Genomic DNA, 25,231 nt, shown 5'->3' on the forward strand with positions numbered 1-25,231 from the left:
ATCAGAATACCATAATATTGCCTTTTTCCCCCTAGGATTGATCATGTCTAATGGCCAAATATGGAAGGAACAAAGAAGGTTCACCCTGACAACATTAAGGAACTTTGGTTTAGGAAGGAAGAGCCTGGAGGAACGAATCCAGGAGGAGGCCTACCACCTTGTTGAGGCAATCAAAGAGGAGAATGGTGAGCATTTCACAAGAGCATTTACAGGAGCCTGTGGCCTATGCATTCACCAGATAGATACTTTTTAAGTGCCTAACTGCTTGCCTATGACTAGCACTGTCCTAGGCTCTGAGGATACAATAGGAAACAAATACCAAGACACTTCTTTCAAGGAGTGCTAGAATTCAGTGCACAAAGACAAGCATTAAACATATTATGGTATTTAAGTCCTGGTTATCAGTTCAACCCCCTGGCATTGACTGTATCCTTGCTGTATCACAGACCCCATATAGGGGGCTGTGGCCAGCACCTCCTCTAGGATTCTCTAGTAGGTATATCTGTGTCAGCTAGAATAGACTCCTGTAGAAAACAGGAAGAAACCAATGATTTTGAAGAACTCTCTACTTTTCTCTACCTCCAGGACAGCCTTTTAACCCTCACTTCAAGATCAACAATGCAGTTTCAAACATCATTTGCTCTATCACCTTTGGGGAGCGCTTTGAGTACCAGGATGCTCAGTTCCAGGAACTGCTGAAGTTACTGGATGAGGTCACGTTTCTGGAAGCTTCGAGATTCTGTCAAGTAAGCAGTCATCTTCTATATGCTGGTTAAGGCCATTGGGGCTGATCTCATATACGCGTAGCTGCTGCTGCTGGTGCTGCTGCTTCTGCTGCTGCTTCTTCTTCTTCTTCTTCTTCTTCTTCTTCTTCTTCTTCTTCTTCTTCTTCTTCTTCTCCTTCTTCTTTTAATTGAAATGTAATATTTTTAAATTAATTTAACAAAAACTTACTTGAAATCAGCTATTTGACTTTAGTGTTTTTAATAATGTTAAAAATTTACCAAATGCAAAAAAAAACATTTCTAAAGTTTCTGTAGAGTACAAAATTATAGAAGAAATACACTTACGTACTTGTGTTGTTCTTTTTTAAAAGAATATATTGCCATTGTCCTTGCCTTTGAATCTCTCCTCTCCATGTTACTTTTAAAATATCCATTTCCTTCCTGTCTCAAGCAACCTTCTGAGTGCAGTTTCTCTCCTGATGTGTTGTTTTAAGATTCACCTGTTTTGGTTGCTCTTCCTATTTTTTTTTTTTTAATGCAGACTAGCTTTCTCTTGTATGAACATGCCCCTGTTTGTTAACCTATTTGCTATTTTTGGACAAATTTTGGACAAATTTTTGGACAAAAGCTTTTCCAGCTTTTATGTTATGAATAGAGCTGCTACCAATATTCTTTTACTAGTGTTCATGTGGACACAGTCATTTGTCTTACATATGTATCTGGGCATAAAACATAACTAAAGATTTCAGAACTAGTTACACTATTTACATAACCATCAGCACTTCATGCTATATAGTATATAGTGTATTCTATTTCTCTAGGCCCTTATATATATTTTTTTAAAAGAGAGAGAGAGAGAGAAATTGTTTAATATTTATTTTTTAGTTTTCGACGAACACAACATCATTGTTTGTATGTGGTGCTGAGGATCGAACCCGAGCCGCACACATGCCAGGAGAGTGTGCTATGGCTTGAGCCACATCCCCAGCCCAGCCCTTATATTTTATATGTTTTCTTTTTAAACAGCATAAAAATGAATATAAATTTTGTACCAAATTTGACAATATTTTTCTTTTTATTGGAGCACTTAGTTTCTTTTATCAAATTTACTGACAAATGAAAACTAATTCATGATCACTTTGTGGCTTCTATTTTTCTTCTGTTTTGACTCATTATTATTAAATATATTTTATTTTTTCCTATATTCATTTAGAAGATTAAGATTTTTTTCTATTTCTTTAGTCTTTGCCTTAAAATTTTTATTATTATTATATTAGTCTTTACCCTAAAATTTTTAATATGCACAATTAACTGCCTTCATCTGAGATTAATACCTTTGTGCTCTGCCGAAATAATACATGATTTTCAGAACACACTTCTTGTCATTCCTTTAGGTCGCTGTCATCATGTATTTTAGTTTGTTCTTTTTTTAACTGGAGAGTACATGATCATTATTGTTTCATGCAATATCTGCTTATATTTACCTATATATTTATCAGTTTCTATTTTTAACATCTTGGATGTTAAAGCCCCCTCCTAAATTTAATTTAGTGGAGATCAATTGATGGTAAATTCTTTTGGATTCAAAAAGATCTTTACACTGTGATTTCCTCTAACTTGGTCTTTAGATTTCTATCAAGAGAATGGCTATGAGCCAAGTTAACCATTTCCTAGGAGAGCCCTGAGCAGCAGGAGGGTCAGGATTAGGGCTGATTAGGTAAGACACAGTATAGAAGCTCATGAAATAACCCAAGCAAGATACTACTCCTAAATCCTGAGACTGAGAGGGCCCACAAGGACTGATGGGAGATCTGAGAATGGGAGGGTCTCAACTAATGGGTGGAGAGAGAGAGAGGCAGAGAGACAGAACCTGTGAGACCAAGCCTTCATTAAAGGCCATGGTGGTCTCTCAGGCTTTCCCTGGGGGTGGTCAATTGCTAGCTTAAAGAAAACACTCTTGGGCTTAAGATGGAAACATATTTAAATGACTCCACTATTAACCATTATGTTTATTTCATGGTCAGCAGCTATGGGATGTGTTGCCATGGGACCAGTGATATGAAGAATAAGCAACTGTATTATTATCACAAAGGAAGGAGAAGTTTAACTAGGCCAAAGGCTATGGTACAATGAGGTTTTAAGTGACTCATGTCAAATTGAATGGGTGCCAAGGCAGCAAGTGTATTAAAGAAACTTATGATACTTTATTTTGCTTAAATTAAGTATCTAAAAAAATTTGACTTGGGCTGAGGATATGGCTCAAGTGGTACTACGCTCGCCTAGCATGCGTGAGGCATGGGGTTCCATTCTCATCACCACATAAAAATAAAAAAAAAAGAGAGAGATTGTATCCACCTAAAACTTAAAAATAAATATTTTTTAAAGAGAGAGAGAGAATTTTTTAATATTTATTTTTCAGTGGACACAACATCTTTATTTTATGTGGTGCTGAGGATAGAACCCAGTGTCCCAGGTATTCAAGGTGAGCATGTTACCGCTTGAGCCAAATCCCCAGCCCCTGAAAAATAAATATTAAAAACAATTTGACTCTTTTCTATTTGCATACTGAAGATATTCTTTCAACATCCTCTAGGTTTGCACTGGTGCCAGGGAGAGTCAGCTAGAAATGTGATTGCTATTTCTTCAAAACTACTTTTTCCTTTTCTCTGGAAGCATTTTATATGGATGCATTAATCCTCTGTGGTTGGACTGTCCAGTGGAAAGTGGCAGGGAAGGATAGAAAGGAGGTGGTGAGGTTGCAGGGGCCAACTCTGTAGGGCTTAGAGGCCAGAGAAATTATGCCAGACTTAAGTGTAGTGGAAAGCTATTGGAGGATTGAAAGGTAAGGAATCCAACTGTTAAATGATACTCCAGCAGCTCTGTGGAAAATAGTCTGGGAACAGGGTTAAGAGTGTAATAAGGAAATTGCTGAAAGCTATGGCAGCATTTGGGTAGGAGACAGTGGTGGTTTCTATTGGCATGGCAAGTACTTGGACTGATGAGAAGTGTGTGGAGGGTTGAATGCCTGCCAGAGTGGCTAGAGAGAAAGAAGACAAGGATGACTCCTCAGCTTAAGCATAAACAAATAAAAGAGATGGAAAGAGAAGACTGTCCCTAAAAGTGCAAAAGTGGCCCCATGCTGTCTCCATGATCATTCTGTTTTTTGCCATTAGCTCTACAATCTCTTTCCGTGGATAATGAAATTCCTCCCTGGACCTCATCAAACTGTCTTCAGGAACTGGGAAAAGCTGAAATTGTTTGTTTCTCATGAAGTTGAAAAACACAGGAAAGACTGGAATCCTGATGAGTCAAGAGACTTTATCGATGCTTACCTCAAGGAAATGGTGAAGGTGAGGAAAACGAATTTGTCTCCTTTGTTCTTGTTTTTTCTTAAAGAACAAATAGCTGTATATTAGTTTCCAATAGCAGCTGTAACAAGTTACCACAAATTCAGTGGCTTAAGATGGTACAGATGTGTTGCTTGTTTTCTTACTGTTCTGAATGACAAAAGTCCAGTTCTGAATGACAGAAGTCAAATGCAGTTTCACTGGGTTAAAGTCTATGTGTTGGCCAGCTTAGATCCTATGAAGTCTCTAAGACTTGGTTTCCATGGCTTGCCCAGCTTCCAGAGGCTTTGGTTTGTGGTTCCTGCCTCCATCTTTAGCACCAGGGTAGCATCATCTCTCCTCTCTTGTCTCGCTGCTTCCATCTTTACACTTTCTCTCTCTGACTTTGATCTTCTTCCCTCCATCTTGTAAGTATAATTCAGGACAATATTCCTAATTCAAAACCCTTAGGTTTAATAACATCTGCAAAGTCCCTTTTGCTATATAACTTAACTTACCCGGGTTGCAGGTCTTTGCATGAGGTCATCTTTTTGGATCACGGTTCAATTCGTATAGGTGAGTAAAAATTACTCAGGATGCTGAGGCAATTTGAAACAAAGACAAAGGTTTAATGGCATTTGGTTATAGGCCCTGAAAATGCCCCAATACTCCCTTTTCATCCCCATCACCTTCCCCTACCTGTACCTGAAGAAGCTATATACAAAAGGGAAAAGAGAAATTGAGCTCAAAGCTCTGTTTTAGATGAGCTTGCCAGTTATCTACTTCTTCTCTCAGCTGTCACTGCAGAGAATACAAGTAAAGCTTAACTGGATACCAGATTTTAACCTTAAGGTCTGAGTGGGGCTTCTACTCCCTCCTCTTCTCACCCACTTTCCAACTTTTCTGACAAGAATCAGGGAAAAAACCCTGAGTGGATACAGGCCGTGAACGTGGTGGTCCTCTGGCTAATGTACAACACTGAATCAATGTTATAATCTTTGACTCATCAGATCATGTATTCCTATATCTGGAGGTGGCAGAATGGTGAATTTCTTTCCATCTTAGCTCTTATTTCACCTTATTGGCAAAATATTCATAAAATTAATATTAATTTTAATTTTAGAATTAAAATTTGAATGCCTGCCAGAGTGGCTAGAGAGAAAGGAAAAGTCAAGGATGACTCCTCAGCTTAAGTATAGGCAAATAAAAGAGATGTACACCGTATCCTCCTAAGAGGAGGAGACTTTATCTGCTAGATGGTGTACAGGTGTGTGACCATTGACATTAACAGCAATGTTGAAAAACAAGCTTTCAAGAAGAAGGTAGAAAAGATGATGGAGTGTTATAAGGAATAGCTGATGGAATCTATGAGGTTTAAACTACAAAAGCTGTATGGGGAAATATTATAAATGTGCAACTCAGTTTATACTTTCTGGTATGGGCACAAACATTCATTGAGTATTTGCTATATCCCTTTTGCACACCACATAAATTATTATGCCATCTTAAGGCATGCTTCTTATTCCCATTTGATAAAGCAGGAAATGGAAGTACAGAGATGTTAAATAACTTATCCTAGGTCATATAGCTAATAAGAGATCTAATGAGTGATGGGGTTGATATTGGAAGCCAAGTCTGTCTCATTCATAGTCCATTCTCTTTCCACTGTACTAATAGCTTCTCCTGAATTACAGACATAAAAAAAAGTGGTTGTTTTGATTTTTATCCACTACAATCGAAAAAGTTTCCATCACTTCCAGTTACCTACCCCTTCTCTCAGGCCCCATTGCAGACAAAGTTAATGATAGTGCTGCCCTCTAAGGAGGGACTTTCCCCTTAGGAGAAAGTCATTTCTTCTGAGGACTTTTCCTTCCAAGTTCTTTCCTTTGAATGAAACCCCAGTGTTTTTTGGCAACCACAAGTCCTCTGAATAAACCAACAAATAACTGTCTTCTAGTACACAGACAAGAATGCTTCAAGTTTCGATGAAGGGAACCTCATCTGCAGCACCCTGGACCTCTTCTTTGCTGGAACTGAGACAACTTCTACAACACTGCGCTGGGGTCTGCTTTACATGGCCCTCTATCCAAAAGTCCAAGGTGAGAATGGCACGAGTGTGCCTGGCCCAGGACACATGGTACCTCCTGGCCACATGGCTCAGGGTTGGGCAGAAGCTGGTTGGTGAGCAGGGAAATACAGAATTATTGGGAGGTGGTGCCGTCTTGAGCATGCACACATTCATCACTTTTTAGACAGGAATATGAGGAGTCCAAATAGGATAAGTGTTAAACTCCTTGTGTGCACAAAGCTCTAGGTCTAGGTGAAAACAATGAGGCCAACTGACTTTGTAATGGATCCAGCAAAGAGTTACAATCTCATATGAGTATTTATTCTTCCATTCTTTTCAGCAATCCCTTCCTCTTTCCCCCTGATAATGCCCAGACACATTTTTGTTATTGTTTCCTTTTTTTTTTCCATTGTTGAGCCTCAAACCCAGGGCCACATGCATGTAAGGCAAGCTGTCTGTCACCCCACAGAGCCACATCCCCAGCCCTGTCTAGACTCGTTAGTCTGGTAATAATGCCCTCTGATGTGCCATTTTCTGCCATTCATGCCTCAGCAGCACCCATCCCGCATTGGTGGTTTCACTGAATTCTGTGTCATTTCCTTGACACTGTCCTAAGTGTCTGAATCACAATATCTGGTCTTCCCTCTGTCAAGAACATGCTTCCTGAGTTTCTCCACATGCTGAATCCCCAACTCGTCTAAAAGAATTCTTCCAATACTACTAGCTAAGATGTTTCTTCATTCCTGTAGGAAATTGCTAGCTTAGAACTGTTTGCCATTTCCTTCCTCCAGAGATGACCAGTGCACCTCTATTGCTGTGCTTAGAGCACATTATATATGGATTCCCCACAGACCGCCATCCTTTCAAGGACAATGGATATTCCCAACATTTTTATTTCTCCAGGTTCTAGAACAGTTTGGGCAGGTGGAGGGTGGAAACAGTCGTGGCATGGTTTCTCGAACTGTGGGTAACAATTTATTAATGAGGCATAAGATCAATTGAGTAGATCAAGGTCAATGCCCCCACACCCCCAAAATAAAAATAGAGAAGACTGAAGTGCTTGCCATCTATTAGGGATATATTTGTTAATAAAACTTTACTTCTCTCACATTTTAATTTACAAATGCAGGCTTTATGGGTGTGTGTGTGTGTGTGTGTGTGTGTGTGTGTACGTACGTACGTACGTACGTACGTACATACATATAGCTACACTTGATCCCAGAAAAATCTAAGAAAAGTAGCTTTTAGCTGGACAGTCAGGTAGCCAGCTCAAATCTCTATGACTGTAGAAAAGGAGGCAAATATATTGGAAGACAGCTAGCAGTTTCCATGAGCTGAGCCATGCCAATCCTGATCCTGTTAAATGTTTACCTAAATGAGTTCATGTAATTCTCAAAACATCTTTCACTTGACAGTTGACTTAGCCTTACTAATCAGATGAAAAAATTGAGGCTCAAAGGATCTGAGTACCTTTCAGCCATAATGTTGTAGAGCAGGAAGGAGTCTGCTATTCACTTTCTACTCCTATGCTACCCTTGAGAAGTGAGAGTCTTCAGATCTGCTAGGAGACAAATACTTGTGTCTTCCTCACCAAATCCCTGTGTGGAAACCTAATTATCAGTGTGGTGGTATTGGGAGGTGATGAGCCTTCATGTATGGCATTAGTGCCCCTATGAAACATTCCCAGCAGGCTGCCTTGCTCCTTGCAACATGTGAGGACACAGCAACTAGGTGCCACCTCTGAACCAGAAAGTGGGTCCTCCCCAGGAACCAGATATGCTGGTGCTTTGATCTTAGACAGCCCAGGCTCCAGATCTATGAGAAATAAATTTCTGTTGTTTTTAAGCCACTCTACTTATGGCACTTTATCATAGAAGCCTGAATAAGAAAAGACCCTACTATAAGCTTAGCCACATTGATCCTGGGTATTCCATTCCTTGTCCTAATTAGACTCAAGAAAAGTGACTGAGTTGACAATATTCTGATTAAGCCCTTTGGGGTTAAGGAACATTTTATTTCTTTGCAACCTGTCCAGTATTTAAATACCACAGGTGAGAACAATCCTACATCTTTAGAAGAAAGTATACAAGTTTCAAAAATAATAGAATCTCCCTCTTCTCTTCCAGAAAAAGTGCATGCTGAGATTGACAGAGTGCTTGGCCAGTGGCAGCAGCCAAGCATGGCCACCAGAGAGTTCATGCCCTACACCAATGCTGTCATCCACGAGGTGCAGAGAATGGGCAACATCGTCCCCCTGAATGTCCCCAGAGAAGTGGTGGTTGATACCACTTTGGCTGGATACTACCTGCCTAAGGTAAGGAAGCACACCCAGCCTCAGACTTCAAGCCTGTCTTTGAGACCATCACAGAACTTGCATTTGTATTTGAAAAGTCACATGTATTCCTATCCCAAAGAATCACCTAGATGGGAGATACATTATACTTGATATAATAGTAACTTTTTCTCCATGTATTGTACCAGATATAGGTATTAAGGGGAATAGAGGAGGAAAGATTCCTACCTCAAATGTGTTTAAGCCAAGACTAGTTTGTTTGTGTGTGTGTTTGTTTTGTTTTGCTTGCTGTGGGACTTCTCAGTGTTCTCACTCTGTGATGTGCACTGTGGCTCATGATGGCACACAGCAGGCAGCAAAGTCTCTGTCAGATTTTGCCACAGAGCCCTGTTCTTTACCTTGGAGAGCATCTCTCAGAACTAGGGACCTGCCAGACTTTGGAAAATGTGGAAGGACATTTGAGATTACCTGGTCCCAAACCACATTAATGCTGATGTTTCTAATATCATGTCCCCACAGGTATTTTTCCAGCTTTTACCTACAGCCCCATGATGGGGAACTCTCCATTTCATAAAAGAAGCCACTCCAGTGTATGCAATGTTCATGATTAGAACGGGAGAACAAGGAACAAATATTTGCTTAGGCATGATTACATGTCATGGACTAGCCTCTTTCAAAATATCTTAGTTCTCAGGACAACTATTATTCCCATCTTACAGATTGGGAAGTTGAGTCTCAGGGAAATTAAGCTTGCATGAGATCTCAACTACGAAGTGACAATAGCTGGATCTAGAACCAGAGTTGTTCTGGTTTGTATGATGTGATGCTCCCTCCATAGGACTTGTTTTGCTTTGACTTTAACAAAAACAAAACCAAAAACTCCTTTTAATTTTTCCCTACTGGTCTCTGTTAAATCCCTTGGCTTCACTAACAGAATTCAGATCACACTCCACCCACCACTTTTAAGATCTCTGCAGAGGGCTCTCCTGGGTCCCCCAGGGTTCTTTCTCTATGATGTATACTTATAGTTCCTTCTTGCTACTGGATCTATTCTAGTTTGTCCAAGTCCCTCCACATTTGTTGTACTTGGGAACAATGTCCAGAGTTAGAATAGAAGAGATTCCCAGTGACTCCTTGGTGACTGTCACTGCAGAGCCAAGAAATGCAGCTGCTATAGGAACTATTTTCTTCCTGATGAAACTTCTCATGGATGAAGGCTGAGGCCTGAGTTCCCCACCAGGTGCTGTTTGCATTTTTCTAGCCATTCATTTCACTCCAGAGAATCAGCCAATGTCACTAGATGAATTCTACCACTGGTTTTTCACATCAACTTTAATAATCCTTCTGGCTCTGAGAAATATAATTGATTACATGCAGTGGAGGCTAGGAGCCATGGTTTTGACATCAGATAGACCTAGTTCACGTGACTCTACCTCCCCCCACCACCATGTGGCTCTGAGCACATCATTTAACCACTCACAAGTGCAATTTCTTAATCTGAAAAATGCATTTGAGCCCACCCTACAGGATCCATGTGAAGTAAAATGGGACCCTACATGCTGAGCCTCGTACTCAAAGTAACAGTTATTCAGCAAATATTCATTAAGTATCTAAAGTACTTAGATCTAGAAAAATAACCCTGAGCAAAATAGTCATGCTTACAAAATATACCAACCATGCTAACTGTCCCAAGGAAAATACTCACTGCCTCTGTAAAGATGCTTCCAGCATTTCCCAGGGGGAGTGAGGAACAGGTGCTGGAAGGATCTGGGAGGCTTGCCTCTGAAGGAAGTATTGCTGGCGCTGAGGATTAAAGGATTGCTGGGAGTTGGGTAATGGCAAAGTGGGGGAAGAGAACATTTCCAGGCAAGGTGAGCAGTATTTAAAAAGTTATTTAAATGAGTGGGAACTTGACCTGTGTTACAGGTCCCTGTAGTGGGAGCTCAAGAAGAATAGGAGAAGCCCTGAGAGGTTAGGCAATGGATCTGTGACTAGGAGTGTGGGAAGCTATTGAATACCAAGTTTGAGGTCTGAGTGGGTGGAGGCTATCATAGATTTAAGCCCTATTCAAAGCACACTCTGCTTCAGGGTGTGGAGTGAATTCAAAAGGGCAACAGAGGATGTGGGGCATAGGTAGGAAGTGATTACAAGAATCTGGATGAACAAGGTGGAAGCTTGAACTAAGGTTGTGGTGGACATTCCCTAATGGAGGTGAGGGAATCAGGGGGCATTGAAAGAAGTGTCAAGCATGACTGATGGGTTGGATGAGGTAGTGAGAGAAAGGCTCACTCTGGTGACTCCAGAGTTTCTTGTCATATATCTTGATGGACAGGGATTCTTTTCCCTGGATATCTGCTTCTGCTACTCAAATAGCTTTTGAGCCTGGGCACAGCCTTCTACACACTGGAGGGAAGAGAATGCAGAAGCAGAGGTAAAAGATGCATTTCCCCCACTTTGTAGAGCTGCCCTTCTTATCATTTCACTGACTAGCTGGGTTGATTTAATTACTGTGTGGACCAACAAGCTGTCACATAATTCTCTCATGGTGCTTACAAGTCCCTTCGCCAGACCTACACTGACTTGTTTCTGCAGAGAAGCTTTATTATGCAGTCAAGAGTAGCCAAAATCCCAGGTAAAATTCTCAGAAGACAATTCCAATTCATCCTTCTAAGTTGTCCCACTCAAAGAGAAGGTTCCTAGAGGTTGAGCTCAGCAGGTGGTGGGTTGGGAGGGTGGGGAAGCTCAAAATATGCTCAGACCCCAGCATGGGGCGCTGAGAACTACCTACCTTTGCCTAGATGTGTGGTGTGGGTCAAGTCCTGCCTGACTCTTCACTGCCTTCTCTAGGGGACCATGATCCTGACCAATTTGACTGCTTTGCACAAGGACCCCAACGAGTGGGCCACCCCTGACACATTCAACCCTGAGCATTTTCTGGAGAATGGACAGTTTAAGAAAAGGGAATCCTTCCTGCCTTTCTCAATGGGTGAGTTTGGATGAACAGGAGTCCAGGAGGGCAGAGTTCCTCCCTCAGCCCTTCCCTCCTCTCCTGTCTGCAATCCTTTGCTCTAGTTGGGGAGTCTCCAGAGGGTCCTGCCTAGGGTGACTCCATCTCACTATTGTTTGAAGTTCAACATCCTCTGGTCCAGGCCTTGCCTCAGACCGTCTTTACTTCCCAAGCCCTCCCTGGCTGCTGGTGGAGATTTCAGCCTCTCTTAGTTCTGTTTTCCAGAATGCTGAGGACAGAGACTCAAACCTTGCCTCTTGGTCACAAAGTTGGATATCTTCCCTTTTTATAAAGTTTTTAATTGTCACAATTTCTTTTTAAGTGTTTTCCTCTCCCAAAGAAATAGATCTGGTACTGATGGGGCGGCAGCAAAGGAGAGAAGCTCTTGATTCACTGTCATGGGTAGCAGACAGTGACTCTAAATGCTCCCAGCTTGGCTAGGTTGGGCTCTGCTCTGTAAGCTCTTCCTGAAAAGGTCCTTTTGCCCTTTTCAAATTTAGTTTCCTTTTTAAAATGTAGTTAATACATCTGTATGATATGCAGCTGGAAAAGTGGATACAATGAAACAATGAATCCCTCCCCCTATCTCTTTTTCTCTCCTCCCCTCTCCTGTGTTTTCTAGCCAGCCAGTTCCAAAAGAATATTTCAAACTTACAGCATTGTAAAATTGATAATAAAATGTCTTAGTCCAGATAATGAGTTTGATATGTTACATAAATTATTTCAAATAATTTCTCAATTCCTTTATTTCATAAATATCGACCAAGAATCAATTGTGTCAGATATTCAGTCCATTTCATAATGATGAATGAAACAGAAGACAAAACAGCTGCCCTCAGGGAGCATATGTCGGTCGTACTGCAACCTTAGCAAGTTCAAATTTATCACCACTGCAGGGTCATGAAACTGAGACCCAAACACATGTGGTAATGAAGTCATAAAACTCATGTAGCAGAGCTAAGGCAAAATATCAATCAGATTTATCAAAAGCTAAAACTTTTGTTCCTCCTAACAACATCTTCTGAAAATAACTAAATGCTATAGAGAAAACACACTGTAGAATACATGATAATTGCTTATCATTCACTTAAAATATGCATTGACTTTATGAGACAGTATGTTTTGACTACTGGTAACAGTAAAAGCTTAGAAAGGGAAGAACTCTCTTTCTTTCATGGCCCTGAGTTTCCAATTCCTTTGCTTTCCTACTATGCTGCACTGCCCTAGGTGTGTCTGGATTGATCTGATTAGAACTTCTTTGTCTTTGCTCATCTGGTTCTACCATCACCTTTGCTCACATTGGACAAGTCACCTCTCATGTGAAGAGGTAGTATAAGATGTAGGAATGTCTGCCAGTCTTCCTGTCTGCTGTAATTTCAAACTTTGCATTACAGCACAAAGTTTCAAGTGTATGTTTCAATTACTGTGACACCTCTTGCTTCTTGCATCTTGGATGCATAAAATGTTGCAATGCTAGAAATCTGAACATTTAGCATTACACAATTGCTTCACATGCTGTTTACTGCAACTGTGATGAGAGGAATCATAATAGAGATGGCTTTAAGAGGAAGATGGATTCTCTTGACCTTCTGATACCCAGATAGATTCCTTCTCTTCATATTGCAAAAGTCTCTTACTCGTAGTTGTTTCATGTCTTCTTCTGTTTTAAAACAGTCTTCCTTCTGTGTTAGCAAAAGGGTAAAAAGAGCAGCACACAGGACTCACTGATGCTTTGCTGCCGAGAATTATATTACACCCTCTTAATCACAGGCTTCATTTGCAAGTGTATTATCTCAAGCAATCCTTACAGCAAACTAGTTATTAATACTTACACAGGAAATGGACTGGTATCTTATTTCTTAATATAAGCAAACTAAAACTGAGAGAGTTGTTTCTTTCCGAGATCAGATGGCCCCCAAATTGGTAGGCTAGGCCTAAGACTCAAGTTTTTATACTTTCAATTTAGTGCTCTCTCCAGTACAACTAGAATGTAACTTACTTTTCCATTTTAAGAGTCATTGAGTTTATACCACATGTATCAGCTAGTATTTTGCTGCAAAACAAACAATCTAAAACTCTTGGGGCTTTGTAAGCTTGTGTTATTGCTCACTGGTCTACAGGTAAGGTATGTGGCTTTGCTGTTCTTTTTTTTTTTTTTTTTTTTTAGAAAAGCCAGCATAAAGTACTTTTATTGCAATAGTAAAACTTGAAACTATGTGATGCAGGGGAAGTGGGGACAAAGCAACAATTTCTCTCACCAAATCACTACACAGGACAGCAAAGGGTAAGAAGGGGCTGAGGGACAAAAAGCCAGGAAACCTGGAGATCAGCAGAGACCCAAGCATCAAAAAACAGGCGGTGCTGAAGCTGCGTTGGCCAGCAGCGTTTTCTGAGAGAACACTCGAGGATGTGTCACGATGGCCGGACTTTCACTGGGTGTTGAAGTCTACAAACAGCACCTTCAATTTAAACTTTCAATTAAGGTTCTTAAAATTTACGAAGTGGAACTTGGATAGCTTCGATATTACAAAAGTTCTGAAAATCCATTAGAAAAACCACAAGATGGAGGAAAGAAAGGGAAAAAAAACCCAAAACAAAAAACCCCAAAAGACCCCGAACCAAAACCAGCCAGCTCACAAAGGCGGCTTCAGAGGTCCCTGCTGGCCCAGGGACAGATACCTGTAGTGTCCAATATCGCAGTGAAAGTGATCTGCTTTCAAAAGGCAGAGGGGTTCTGGGCAGGGGGTGGGCTGGCGAGGCAAAGGCTCTCCCCTCCCCACTGCAGTTTTGGGGAGGGCTTTGAATTTAACCCAAGGACATTTCTCACATCGGAGAGTAATTCAGCCCTCCACAGCGTCTCAAATCTGCTATGGCTTTGCAGCGAAGCAGCAAGAATGTTTAATATATAATAGATAAAATTTCATCCAAAAAAATAAAATAAAATAAAGATTCTTGCAAACCCCACCCCCCAACACCAATTCCTATTCTAAAGTTAACCCATCACTTGTGCTGTTGATACCTGTTAAGATACTTAAATGGAAACCTAGATTCTAAAGACTGAAACTGAATCTTCACCCCAAAATGAAAACAAAACGACTAACTTGAGGTTTATGGCATATAGTTTAGGTAAACACACATACAAGGAGAAAGGGGAAGGGGGGAGATGGAGGTGTCAGAAGCAAAGCTGAGTGACAGAACACATTCAGTCAGGGTAGATGTTTATACAAAGTGTAGTGGGACGCCAGGAAAAGCTCCGTATGGATTCATGTGCACGCGTCTGGAGGCACTGGATCCCTCCATGGCAGATATGAAAAGGGATGCGCCACTGGGATATTCAGTTTGGTTTCCCAGGAACAGGGGGCTGAGGGAGGGGCCACTTCTGTCATTCCAGTTTTAGAAGCTCCACATCGAAGACCAGAGTGGCGTGTGGTGGGATGATGCCCGGGTGCCCAGTGGCACCTTAGGCATAGTCTGGGGAGATAGTCAGTTTGTCTCTCTGACCCACACTCATCTGGGCCACCCCTTCTTCCCAGCCTCCAATCGCCTCCTGCTTGCCTAGCATAAACTTAAAGGGCTTGTTTCTGTCCCGGGAAGAATCAAATTTCTTTCCATCTTCAAGCATCCCGGTGTATTGCACCACGCAGGTCTGGCCACACTTCGGGAAGGTGCGCCCGTCTCAGGGGAGATGGTCTCCACCTGCACTCCCATGGTTGTGGCGGCAACGGACGCTGGGCGGGCAGCGCGACGGGCGGCGTGGACCCTGAGCGGACCTGGCGGCGGTTCCGCAGCTCTGCCTCCTCCCTCCCCGCGTCGCCTGCGCACGCCCGCGCCCCTGGCTTTGCTGTTCTTGACTGGGCTGTCTTACATGTTTGGTAGGTCAAGTATCTGAAGACTGATTTCAGCTGAGACAACAGTATTCTTTTCTCTCACATTTTCTCTCATTCTCTTGCAAGCTAGCCTGGCTTTTTCACATGGTGGTGATTAGGTCCCGAGAGAGAATAGAAGCACATTGTGGCCCATTAAGGTCCAGGCTGGAAACTGTCAAGCCTTGACTCCCTCTACATTCTAATGGCTGATGCCAGTCACAAGGCCAACCTCAGTTAAAGAGAAGGAGGAATTGCTAGAACTTTGATTAGATGAGCTATGAAGTCATGCTGTAAATAATATAGAACTGAGGCAGGGGAGAAATGGAGGTGTTTTGTTCTCAGCATCTCTCTTTTTGATAGAAGAATAAAATTCAGAGAGTGTAGGCAATTTGCCTGGGGATTCCCACAGAAGATGTGGCAGAATGAGGATCAGTTGAATTTAACAGGAGCTAGAAACCTAGAAATATCCAGTGAGTCAACATGGTGAAAACTCATCTGTCTGGTTTTTCTACCAGACATTCATCTTAGACCTACAGTTTTGTTTCCTCACTCTGAAGGAATTTATGCTTGCAATGAGCTGAACACCATAGAGGAAGTGAGTTGGCAGAAAACACTTGCTCACCTTATGGTGGCTGGGGAACCAAGAGAGGAAGGGACTTATGGTCTCAATAAGGAGGCACACACCTCCAATGACCTCCCAGTAGATCCACCTTCTAAAGTTTCTACCATCTCCCAATGGCACCGGAGGCTGGCAGACAAGCCTTTAGCACATGGCCTTCAGGGGACATTTAAAATCTACACTTAACATTTTGTCCCTGGCCTCCAAAAGCTCATGTCCATCTCACAGTGCAAAGTACATTCAGTTCATCTCTAAGAGTCTCTCAAATATTAACTGTTCTAGCATTGCTAGATAGTCCAAGTCCAATGTCTTTTCTGAGACTCATACAAACCCTTAGCTGTGAGCCACTGAGGAAAAGTAAAAAACAAAAACAACAACAAAACAAATTGCATGCTTCCTAGATTCCTAGCTTCCTAGTCCAGGATAAATGTTCCCATTGCATTTAAGTTTCTCAGTTGAGTGACCATGGCTCTCACTGTAATGTCTGGCATATGGAGAAAAGCAATGTGGAGTTCCTGAAGATTGCTAGTGCTCCACTCCCAAGTTTGTTTCTTAAAGTACTGGTGCAGGCCACATCTTCTAGACCCCTCCCCACCCAGTATGGAGGAGAAGGTCTTACAATGCAACTCCACTGCAGCATCCCAGTCTCTCTGAGCCTCTGAATCCCTGCATCAACATTAAACCAAGTCAATTTAGACATTTCCAGCTCATTCACAATGAGCCATCTTTTGATCCATATTTCAGCCAACCAACCAAATATGCTGTTAGCACCCCCCTTTTAAAATATTTATTTTTTAGTTTTAGGTGGACACAATATCTTTATTTTTTTTTAATGTGGTGCTGAGAATCCAACTCAGTGCTTCACGCATGCTAGGTAAACGCGCTACCACATGAGCCACATCCCCAGCCCATTAGCACCCCTTTTTAACTCTGCAAATAAATCAAGGGCAGAAGCTCTGCTTAATGGGTTCATATCAATAAATTCAGCCTGAACCAACTTTATGTTCCTTCCACCATTAGCCCACATCATTAAAATCCATTTTCACACATGTGCTCTAGACCTCTGCTTGTATGAATTAGAAAATTTGAAAGGTTCCTTTGCACTAGAGTGCACCTCCCCAGGAGTCACACAGTGCCCCTTGCCTCTAGGTGTCTGTTGATACTGAAGTCTGATATCCAGTCTAGAGGCAAAAATGGTGGTTGAGGGGGTGGGTCCTGAGGAGTAGCAGCATTGTCCTCTTAGTAACTGTGGCAGGGAAGGTCGCTGCTGTTTCCTTGGGCAGGGTTAGTCCCTTCAGGCAAAGGTAGAAAGCACAGGGGAAGAGTTGGGGGTGCTGCTGCCACTGAGGGTGGGGAGGCCACTTCCTCTCACAAAATCAACTCATCATAACTTAGGAGTTCCATATCACCGCCCTCAACAGTGTCTGCCCACAGGTCCCCACTCCAGTTTTTAGTATCCCATTATTTCCCATGTAGTGCTTTCATTTTAACTGCAGATACCCGTCCAGGTTGAGACTTAAATTTGTACTAGAATCTAGCCAATTGCATGATGAGGGGTTGGGTTTTGGCAACTTTAGCCCTATGTCTGCCAAAGAAAAGATTCTCCTTCAGGGCATACTTGGAAGAGTTCAGGTTACTTATGTAAACTTGGCACTGGGAAATTGAATCTCTGAACACATTGTTTTCCTTTACTATTATATCCAGTGATGCTAGGGACAACCAACCAACATCATTATATTCCTTGGTTTTCTTAAAAATGTTTATAAGTATCACGTATAGAATTGCTGGATTCCCTGTCAGGCACATTGAATGTGTTTCCTTTTTGTCTTATGAAACGATTTAGACCAGACTATCAATACTCTCTTCAGGAGAGTCTTTAGATACTTTGGGTTTAGACAAATTAGAGAGCCTTCTAGATACCATAAAACCAATTAAAGAAATTCAACTTTACAGTTCTGTGTCTTTAGAGCTCCTTCTGGTACCCAAATCTGTATTAAGGCTCTCTAGAGAAATAGAATCAGTTAGAAAAAAAGATTTATTAGATGGGCTTACATGGTCAGAGGATAGTCTCACAGTAGTCATTTGCAAGTTGGAGAACTGGGGAAATCAGTAAATAATCAGACCAAGAAGCCGAAAATCTCACAATGGGAGGGACCAATGGCCCACCCCCTGTAGGAGGCTGAAGGCCTGGAAGCCCTCTGGAGAGTCTCTGGTGTGAGTCCACTTTCAAAGGTTGTAGAAGCTGGTGTCTGGTGTCGGCAGGTGATGGTATCAGCAAAATTCCCAGCTGCTCAAGAAGAATTGAGCTGGCAAATTCAGGCAAGCTTTCCCCATCTTCTTCTATCTATTCCTTCTGGGCCCCCAGCCATGGGACGGTGCCACCTACATTCAAAGCAGGTCTGCTCCTCTCATTTTACTGAGCCAGGTGCCAAATATCTCTGGAAACATTTCACATACAACCCAGAATTGTGCTTCACCAACTTTTTAGGTTTCTCAGTCTAGTCAGGTTGATCACCAAAATTACCCATCACACAGACCTAAGCTATGAAATCAGTCCTAGATTTCATCCTTTTAAAACAAATTCATACCTGTTATCCACCTGGGACCTTTGTCCTGCCATTTGACACAGGAGACAAATGTTTCATATGTTTTGCAAGTGAGATAGGTTTAGCTTTGTGAGAATGGATCATTTAGTCACTCAGTGGTCAGTTCTTTAACCCTGATTTTCCACTTTACTTGCCCAATTTTGTCAAGATACATGGATTCTTCTAGGAGAATCTTGGCAATTTATAATACAACTGTTTTGGTATCAAATAATACTATTTCTGATAGGTAATAAGATAAAAATGAGGGGAAGAGAGATGAATTAGACACAGGCTGGAGGGAAACAGGCACAAAATAATATAATAATGATATAATTGGGGGCCGTTTACATTTACTAAGCACTTCTGCTCATGTGATCTAATTTTATTTCCTCAATAACCTGTATTAGTCCTGTAAGAGAGGACAAAATGGAGGCATACATGCCTTAACAAATTTCCAAGAAAATTTAATTACAAAGGAAAAATCCAAGTAGTAAAATTCAGCTTATAGGATTAACAACAGTGAATTATTCCCATTATGGCTCCCAGTGGAATTGGCTCTAGGATAGAGAGGAAATATCAAAAACGTTAACAGAGGTAGGGACAGATTTATGGTATTTCAAACACCCTTTTTTTTTCTTTTTTGAATTTTTATTTGTGTGTGTGTTCTTTCCCCTTATGGGTTAATATGTATTAGGAATAAAGTAAGCTATTAAAAGTGCACATAAGAAAGATGGTGGTAACAACTGGTTTGGGGCATTGCAGCCTAAGTGTGTTGAAGAGGATGTTCACTCAGGGAAGTGAGCAGGAGAAGCCTAGAGCAGGTATTAGATTGGAATTGGAGGATGCCTAAATGAACTCAGATATTCAGTAGGTAAATAGATACAGACATGGATATGGACATAAATATGGGTGTTTATACACATAATTCAGTAAATAATCATGTTATATACACACATATTTTTCCCTGTGCTCTCCACTTAGATATCCTAGAATAACAACATCCAGAAAGCAACAAGCATGTCTAATGCCCAGATCTTGATTCTTGATTTCCGCATATCATTATCCAGTAAAAGCAACCAGAACACCTGGAAGAATGGCTCATTCCAGGGCTGGGGAAGGGTAAATATTAAATCAACTTAGAACATGATGTTGTCCTAAAAAGTCAGGAAATGTCAACTTGCATGGGCATCAGATGGTCAAATCAGGAATATTTTGAGCATCAACATGAGTTAACAATGAGCAACAGATTATAACCCTTTGAATAAAAAGAGGAACACATGAATCCATACTGATATAAATAAATGAGTGGATAAATAAATGGGGAGGATAACAAGCATTTGAATGCTAGTAAGTGTAGAAGGAATGAGAGAATTTTAAAGTCATTATGTGGCAGCCACCTGTAATAAATAATTTGGCCAAGAAATGACAATGGAAATTAATGAATGAAAAGTTAATGAGGACTGGTTTATTCATGGAATCCCAAAGTATTTTTAGCAACATAAAAAATAATTTAACAGGGGGTGATTTATTAGATACTACCTTAAACAAGCTATCACAAATAATGACAGGAATCAAAATCATGTACCGCCTGATAGGACGGAATGAGAAGACAGCACCACTTCATTGATACTCCTACCAATGCTGTGGAACTTCACAACCTGAATCTGTTCATGAGGAAACATGAGAGACATTTCCAAAATGGGTCTATAATCTTTAAAATGCCAAGGCCATGACACTTACGTAAAGACTGAGGAGTTATTCCAGACTTAAGGACTCTAAGGACACAGGGAAAATGCAATACCTGATGTTGAACTGGACCCTTTTACAATAAAGGACATTATTGGAACAATTGGAAAAACCTGAATGGGATCTGAGGCTAAAGTGATGGTCATGCATCAGTGTTAATTTCCTGCCGCTGACAGATTGCTGGTGCTGGGATTGAACTCAGGGCCTCACACATGCTAGGCAAGCACTTTCACCACTGAGTCACATCCCCAGCCCCCACTGACAGTTATTTTGGAGGATGTTCTTGCTTATAAGAATTACACACTAAATTTTTTCATGGGTGATATGGATGATTTACTTTCAAGAAATCCAGGAGAAATTTTTGTTGTTTTTTTGTAAGTTTTCTGTACATTTAAAAACATGTCAAAATAAAAAGCACATTATGATAAGTATCACAGTTAAAGAATTATATGCAAAGAATTATATGGAAAACTACTTGAGTAACACTACCACCAAACAATTTTACTTAAAAGTTGACTTTTAAATTGCATTCTACTATGTTTGGACAATTAATCAGATTCCTTTAATGATGCGCTATTTATTGTACACTTATAGTGTTTATTATTATCCAAGAGACATTTTACAACACTTTGTTATGCTATATAATTTGTCAACATATTCGGCTTATTTGGATTCAGTGTATAGCCCAATCATTGTGTAAAATAAAGTTTTTATCTTAAACACACATACAAATCTTCACTATTGCCTAGAGAGATTACTTGTACCCATCACATGACTAGGAAGTGAGAGGAACTGAACTTGATCTGTGTCCTTCTGCCTCCGGTTCTCCACACATAACCGGGTGTAAGACCTTGCCAAGGCAGTGCAGAGTCAGCCACGGAGAGAGGAGGTTCCAGTCCTGGGCTCCATGTTGAAAGCAAAGGTCTTCATCAATACCCACTCTAGGGGTGGTGGGCAGTGCCAATATAGAGGGCCATCCACCCTCTAGAGAGACATTGGGCATAAGAGAAAGGTGATTTAAATGCTCTGAAGTTTATTTAGTTATAAGAGAAATGACTTTCTTTTAAGAACTGAAAATCAATACCCGGTTTTGTTGTCTGATTTTGCCATTATTTGTTAAATCGGTTTTGAAAGCCTGTTAGGCTAGACATCTGCTTTCTTGGCCAGCCCTGTCCTCCTACTTCTCCTTTGTTGTAACCAAAGGAAAGCCTGAATAAACCCTCCAGCTTCACTTGCTTTCAGTTGACTTTAAAATATGCTCATTTTGGAGGTCATGCAGCTGAGCCATGTATTTTCAGTCTCCCACCAGCTTTGCTGCAGACAACGCCTGTGACTGGTGGTCATGATGATTCTGGTTGCCTGGGCTGCTTTCCAAGGACTTTAAGGCCACATTTGTGAAAAGTACGAACTCTTCCTTTGGACCTGCGGATATCTGATGGGTGAAGAAATTTGGGATAGAAAAGCTTGGCATCTCTGCCTTCACACTGCATCTGCCTCCTTTGCTACCTTAACCATTGGGTCAGATTTACTGTTGAGTCATATGTTAAGGAGTGTGTGTCTGGAATCAGTATTGCAAAGTTGATTAGTCCCAACTTCACCTAATCTGTCACTTCCCCTTTCAAGGCAGAAGACAACAAGATAAGAGTAACTAAGATATTTTTGAAATTTACAGACATCAGGATCACCAATCACCATCTCTTACAGGCCACCAGAGTGGAACCTAGAAGTCCCCAGTTGTCAGTCCTTCCTTTTCCTTGGCTTCTTTCTTTCCCCCTCCCCTGGGGATTAAAGTTGCTTGACACCTAGGCTGGGTTGAGATGGTCTTGTCAGCATGGCCTCCATCTTCTTGACTGGCTTGCTTTCTTTCCAAATCTTTTTCCTTATGTCATCAGCTCACCCTTGAGTGAGTGGCAATTACATGAACCTGGGTACAGTTACCCATACCCTCTGTTCCCCTGGGGAATGGCTTTACTATGCATCTTTATTCACAGATAAAAATTCAAGAGGCAAAAGAAAAGGAGAACAGTTTTTTTCAAAGCCCAGGTTTAAGGAACCTGGTATTATTGGCTTTTGTTTTTTTGTTTTTCTGGTTTCAATTCTCCATCTTCTGGGTGCTCAGAATTGAGAGATGTTTATAAAAAAAAAAGTGAAACACAGGACAGTAAAAATGCAAACGCAGATTTAATGATCCAGAGAACCTATCAGTTTCAGCTCCTTGGAAGTGTGTCCTCAGTAGTTTTTATTCTCATTCTGAGGAAATTCAGAAGCTAAAGGAATTTGGAGCTTTAATTTCAAAAGGCAATCTGTTTCAAATGCTGCAGAAAAGCAAGTTATCAGGATGCTGCCCTTCATTTCAGAGGAAGTCAGTTTCACTTCATTCACCCCAGAACTGCCTGACACTGTCCCCCTCTCCCGAAAGCAAATGTGGTCCTAGAATCTGCATTATGTTCTTTGGTGAACCCAGAGCATGGTCAGACTTAAATAAGGTGCTGGGCATAAAGCCCAGGTCTGGTCAGGAGGGAGAGGCAAGTAGCCCCTGTTTGGAACCATGTCAGCTGAGAAGATAACTCCTCTTCTGTATTTGTCTTTCAGGAAAACGTGGATGCCTTGGAGAACAGTTGGCTAAGACTGAACTATTTATTTTTTTCACTTCCCTTTTACAAAAATTTACCTTCAAGCCCCCAGACAATGAGAAGTTGAGCCTGGAGTTCAGAATGGGCATCACTGTCTCCCCTGTCAGCCACCACATCTGCGCTATCCCTAGGGGATGATGCTGTTGGCGAAGGAAAAGGAAAGATAGGGGAAAAAAAAAAGTCATGTGCTTTGGAGCTGCTGGTGCCTGCTTGGATGTTTGGAAACAGAATGAAGGTGATGCCAAGGAAAGAGGAAATAAACTGGACTAAAAGGAAGCTGGATCCAAACCCTGGTTCTGCCATCTCCCCCTATAGCCCTGGAAAAATCACTGGTGTGTTCATTGATTTACCTTCTCATCCAGGAGGTGAAAAATGATTTCTCTTCAAAAAAAAATAGTTCCTGTAAGAATTAAAGGAAACAATGGATTCTAAGTGATTCCTACCCCATAAAAACATATCCTAAGAATAATGACTACAGTCGTGCCTACTTCCCGCCTCTTTCCTTGGCCATGTATCTGCTTCTAGCTGGTTGACATAGCTCAGGTTGAAGTGGTGCAAGACAGGCAATGAGATTCAAAGTGGAATCCTGGGGGCAACCATGGAGACAGACTATAAAGTCTCTCTCTTTTGTGTCGGCTTTATCTTGTTTTGGTCTTAGAATGGTCCCCTGGCAAGTGACCAAGGGATGAGTCTCTATTCACAGGCAGGGGAAGCAACAGTTTCTATGATTTGCACAAGGGAGCACCACCTTGGCCTTAGAAGGAGGCCCAATAGGGTGTGACCACAGTGAACCCAACCTGGAAATCAGGTTTGGAGAATAAAAGTGAAAAAAGTTTGTCTTATAGTACCTCTGTTTTGAGTCCTCCATCAGACACTGATTCCCATAATGTTTCACATTGGATTTAACTGTAAGCTTTTGTTGGCTAATATTCCACCCTATAGTCTGGTAGAGCATTTTATAGCAGAATCAGAAATGCCAGAATCCTGCCACAAAATAGAGGACCAGGGACTGTCCAAGAAGTTTTAGCCCCAACCCCAGAGCAGACCTACCAACCAGCCTGGTAAGTGGACTTAACTTCATCCAAAGGTCTCTCCTTCCTCCTTTCCTTCCTTTCTTCCTTTCTCTCTCCCTCTCTCCCTTCCTTCCCCCTCCCTCCCTCCCTCCCTCTTTCTTTCTCCAAAGATTTCTTAAAGTGGCTAGATCTAGGTAATTTAGTAGCTCATTACTGTCACCAGCCATCTGTGGGTTGTATGTGCGGCACCAGGCATGGTAGCCTCATGGATGGAGACAGATGTGAATGGCAAGTGGACATTTACTCTGGTCAGTTGCCCAGGGATAATGTAAATTTCTTTCCCACTCTGCTGGGCCCACACAGCACCTGAGATGGGTGTTATCTGCCTAAATGTCAATCAACGTGCTGACTGCAGGACATCATGAAGCAAAACTCTGCCCTTGAAACTTCATCCTTATCTTTGATGTATCCCGTTAAATAAACCAACAGAGCTATTTTCCCTTTGTCTAGTTCCAGAACCCATGTGGACTAGATCTATCAGAGGCTTCATCTTATGTAAATACATTTCTGAGTTTTTGTGTTTTATTATTTGCTAATTATCTGAGATTTTAGTTTTAGGGTGGCTTGGATTCCCCTGGGCAGAAAGAACCCTGCAGAGAAGCTGGCCTTCGTCCCCTTTCCCAACACATAACAAAATGGCCAGGAGGCCTTGGGTTTTTCCCACCTGAGGCTTAGAATTCAGAGAAAAGTCCATTCTCCTTCCACCAGGAAGAAAGGAAATGGAGAAAGGGATAGAAGTGGGCAGTGTTGGCTTGAGCTAGACTAAGACAGCTGAGAATATATGGAAGAAATGGTTGCATTTTCAATGTGGGGAGGAGGCTTCAGTCTCTCCTGCCTGGTAAAGAAAGAATGGGAGAGAGAAGCCAGTTGCTCATAATTCCTTTGTAAGCCCTTTTAAGGCAAATCTCTAGAAAACAGGGCAAGAGATAGTCCAAGACCAGTTAACTTCCTCTCATCTGGGATCTGTCTACAATTTATTTTCCCCTTTCTTCCTCTAGTTAGATCAAGTAGGAGATCCATGGGAAACTGGTCAAAATCTTTACATTTCTCAGTTTCCTCATCTATACTATAAGGGACTCTGTTGAAGTCATTTCTGTATTCTATTCCTGCCCTGCTGTACACTGTCCATGATTCTTGATAGGTAGGCATACACCAACTACTTGTGGAATAAATATAAAACTCCTGGAGACTCATCCTGACCTAATGGATGCAGTGGGACCCAGGGCCAGTGAAGTGTCACCACAATGAGTCAGAAAAGTTGGAGAAGAAATGACTGTGACTACTAATTGA

The 25,231-nt window shown here is 41.5% G+C and overlaps 1 protein-coding gene and 1 pseudogene across 2 annotated transcripts in view; one reads left to right on the forward strand and one right to left on the reverse strand.

Annotated features, from left to right (window-relative positions):
- The window catches only part of LOC308655927 (cytochrome P450 2J2-like), a 35,731-nt gene extending 12,026 nt beyond the window's left edge, over window positions 1–23,705 (forward strand). Inside the window, 8 exon segments of the mRNA XM_081306374.1 lie at window positions 36–185; window positions 586–746; window positions 3,899–4,075; window positions 6,009–6,150; window positions 8,246–8,433; window positions 11,260–11,398; window positions 22,828–23,003; window positions 23,005–23,705. Of these exon segments, the coding sequence (XP_081162500.1) occupies window positions 36–185; window positions 586–746; window positions 3,899–4,075; window positions 6,009–6,150; window positions 8,246–8,433; window positions 11,260–11,398; window positions 22,828–23,003; window positions 23,005–23,244 (1,373 nt within the window). The 3' untranslated portion in view covers window positions 23,245–23,705.
- Window positions 14,115–15,245, reverse strand: LOC308655930 (peptidyl-prolyl cis-trans isomerase FKBP1A-like; annotated as a pseudogene). The gene has a single exon. The product of its transcript is annotated as a peptidyl-prolyl cis-trans isomerase FKBP1A-like (transcript).
- Window positions 23,706–25,231: the final 1,526 nt, after the last annotated feature.

The sequence above is a fragment of the Spermophilus citellus genome (assembly GCF_964194105.1).
Source record: "Spermophilus citellus genome assembly, chromosome: 9".
Taxonomy (NCBI): Eukaryota; Metazoa; Chordata; class Mammalia; order Rodentia; family Sciuridae; genus Spermophilus; species Spermophilus citellus.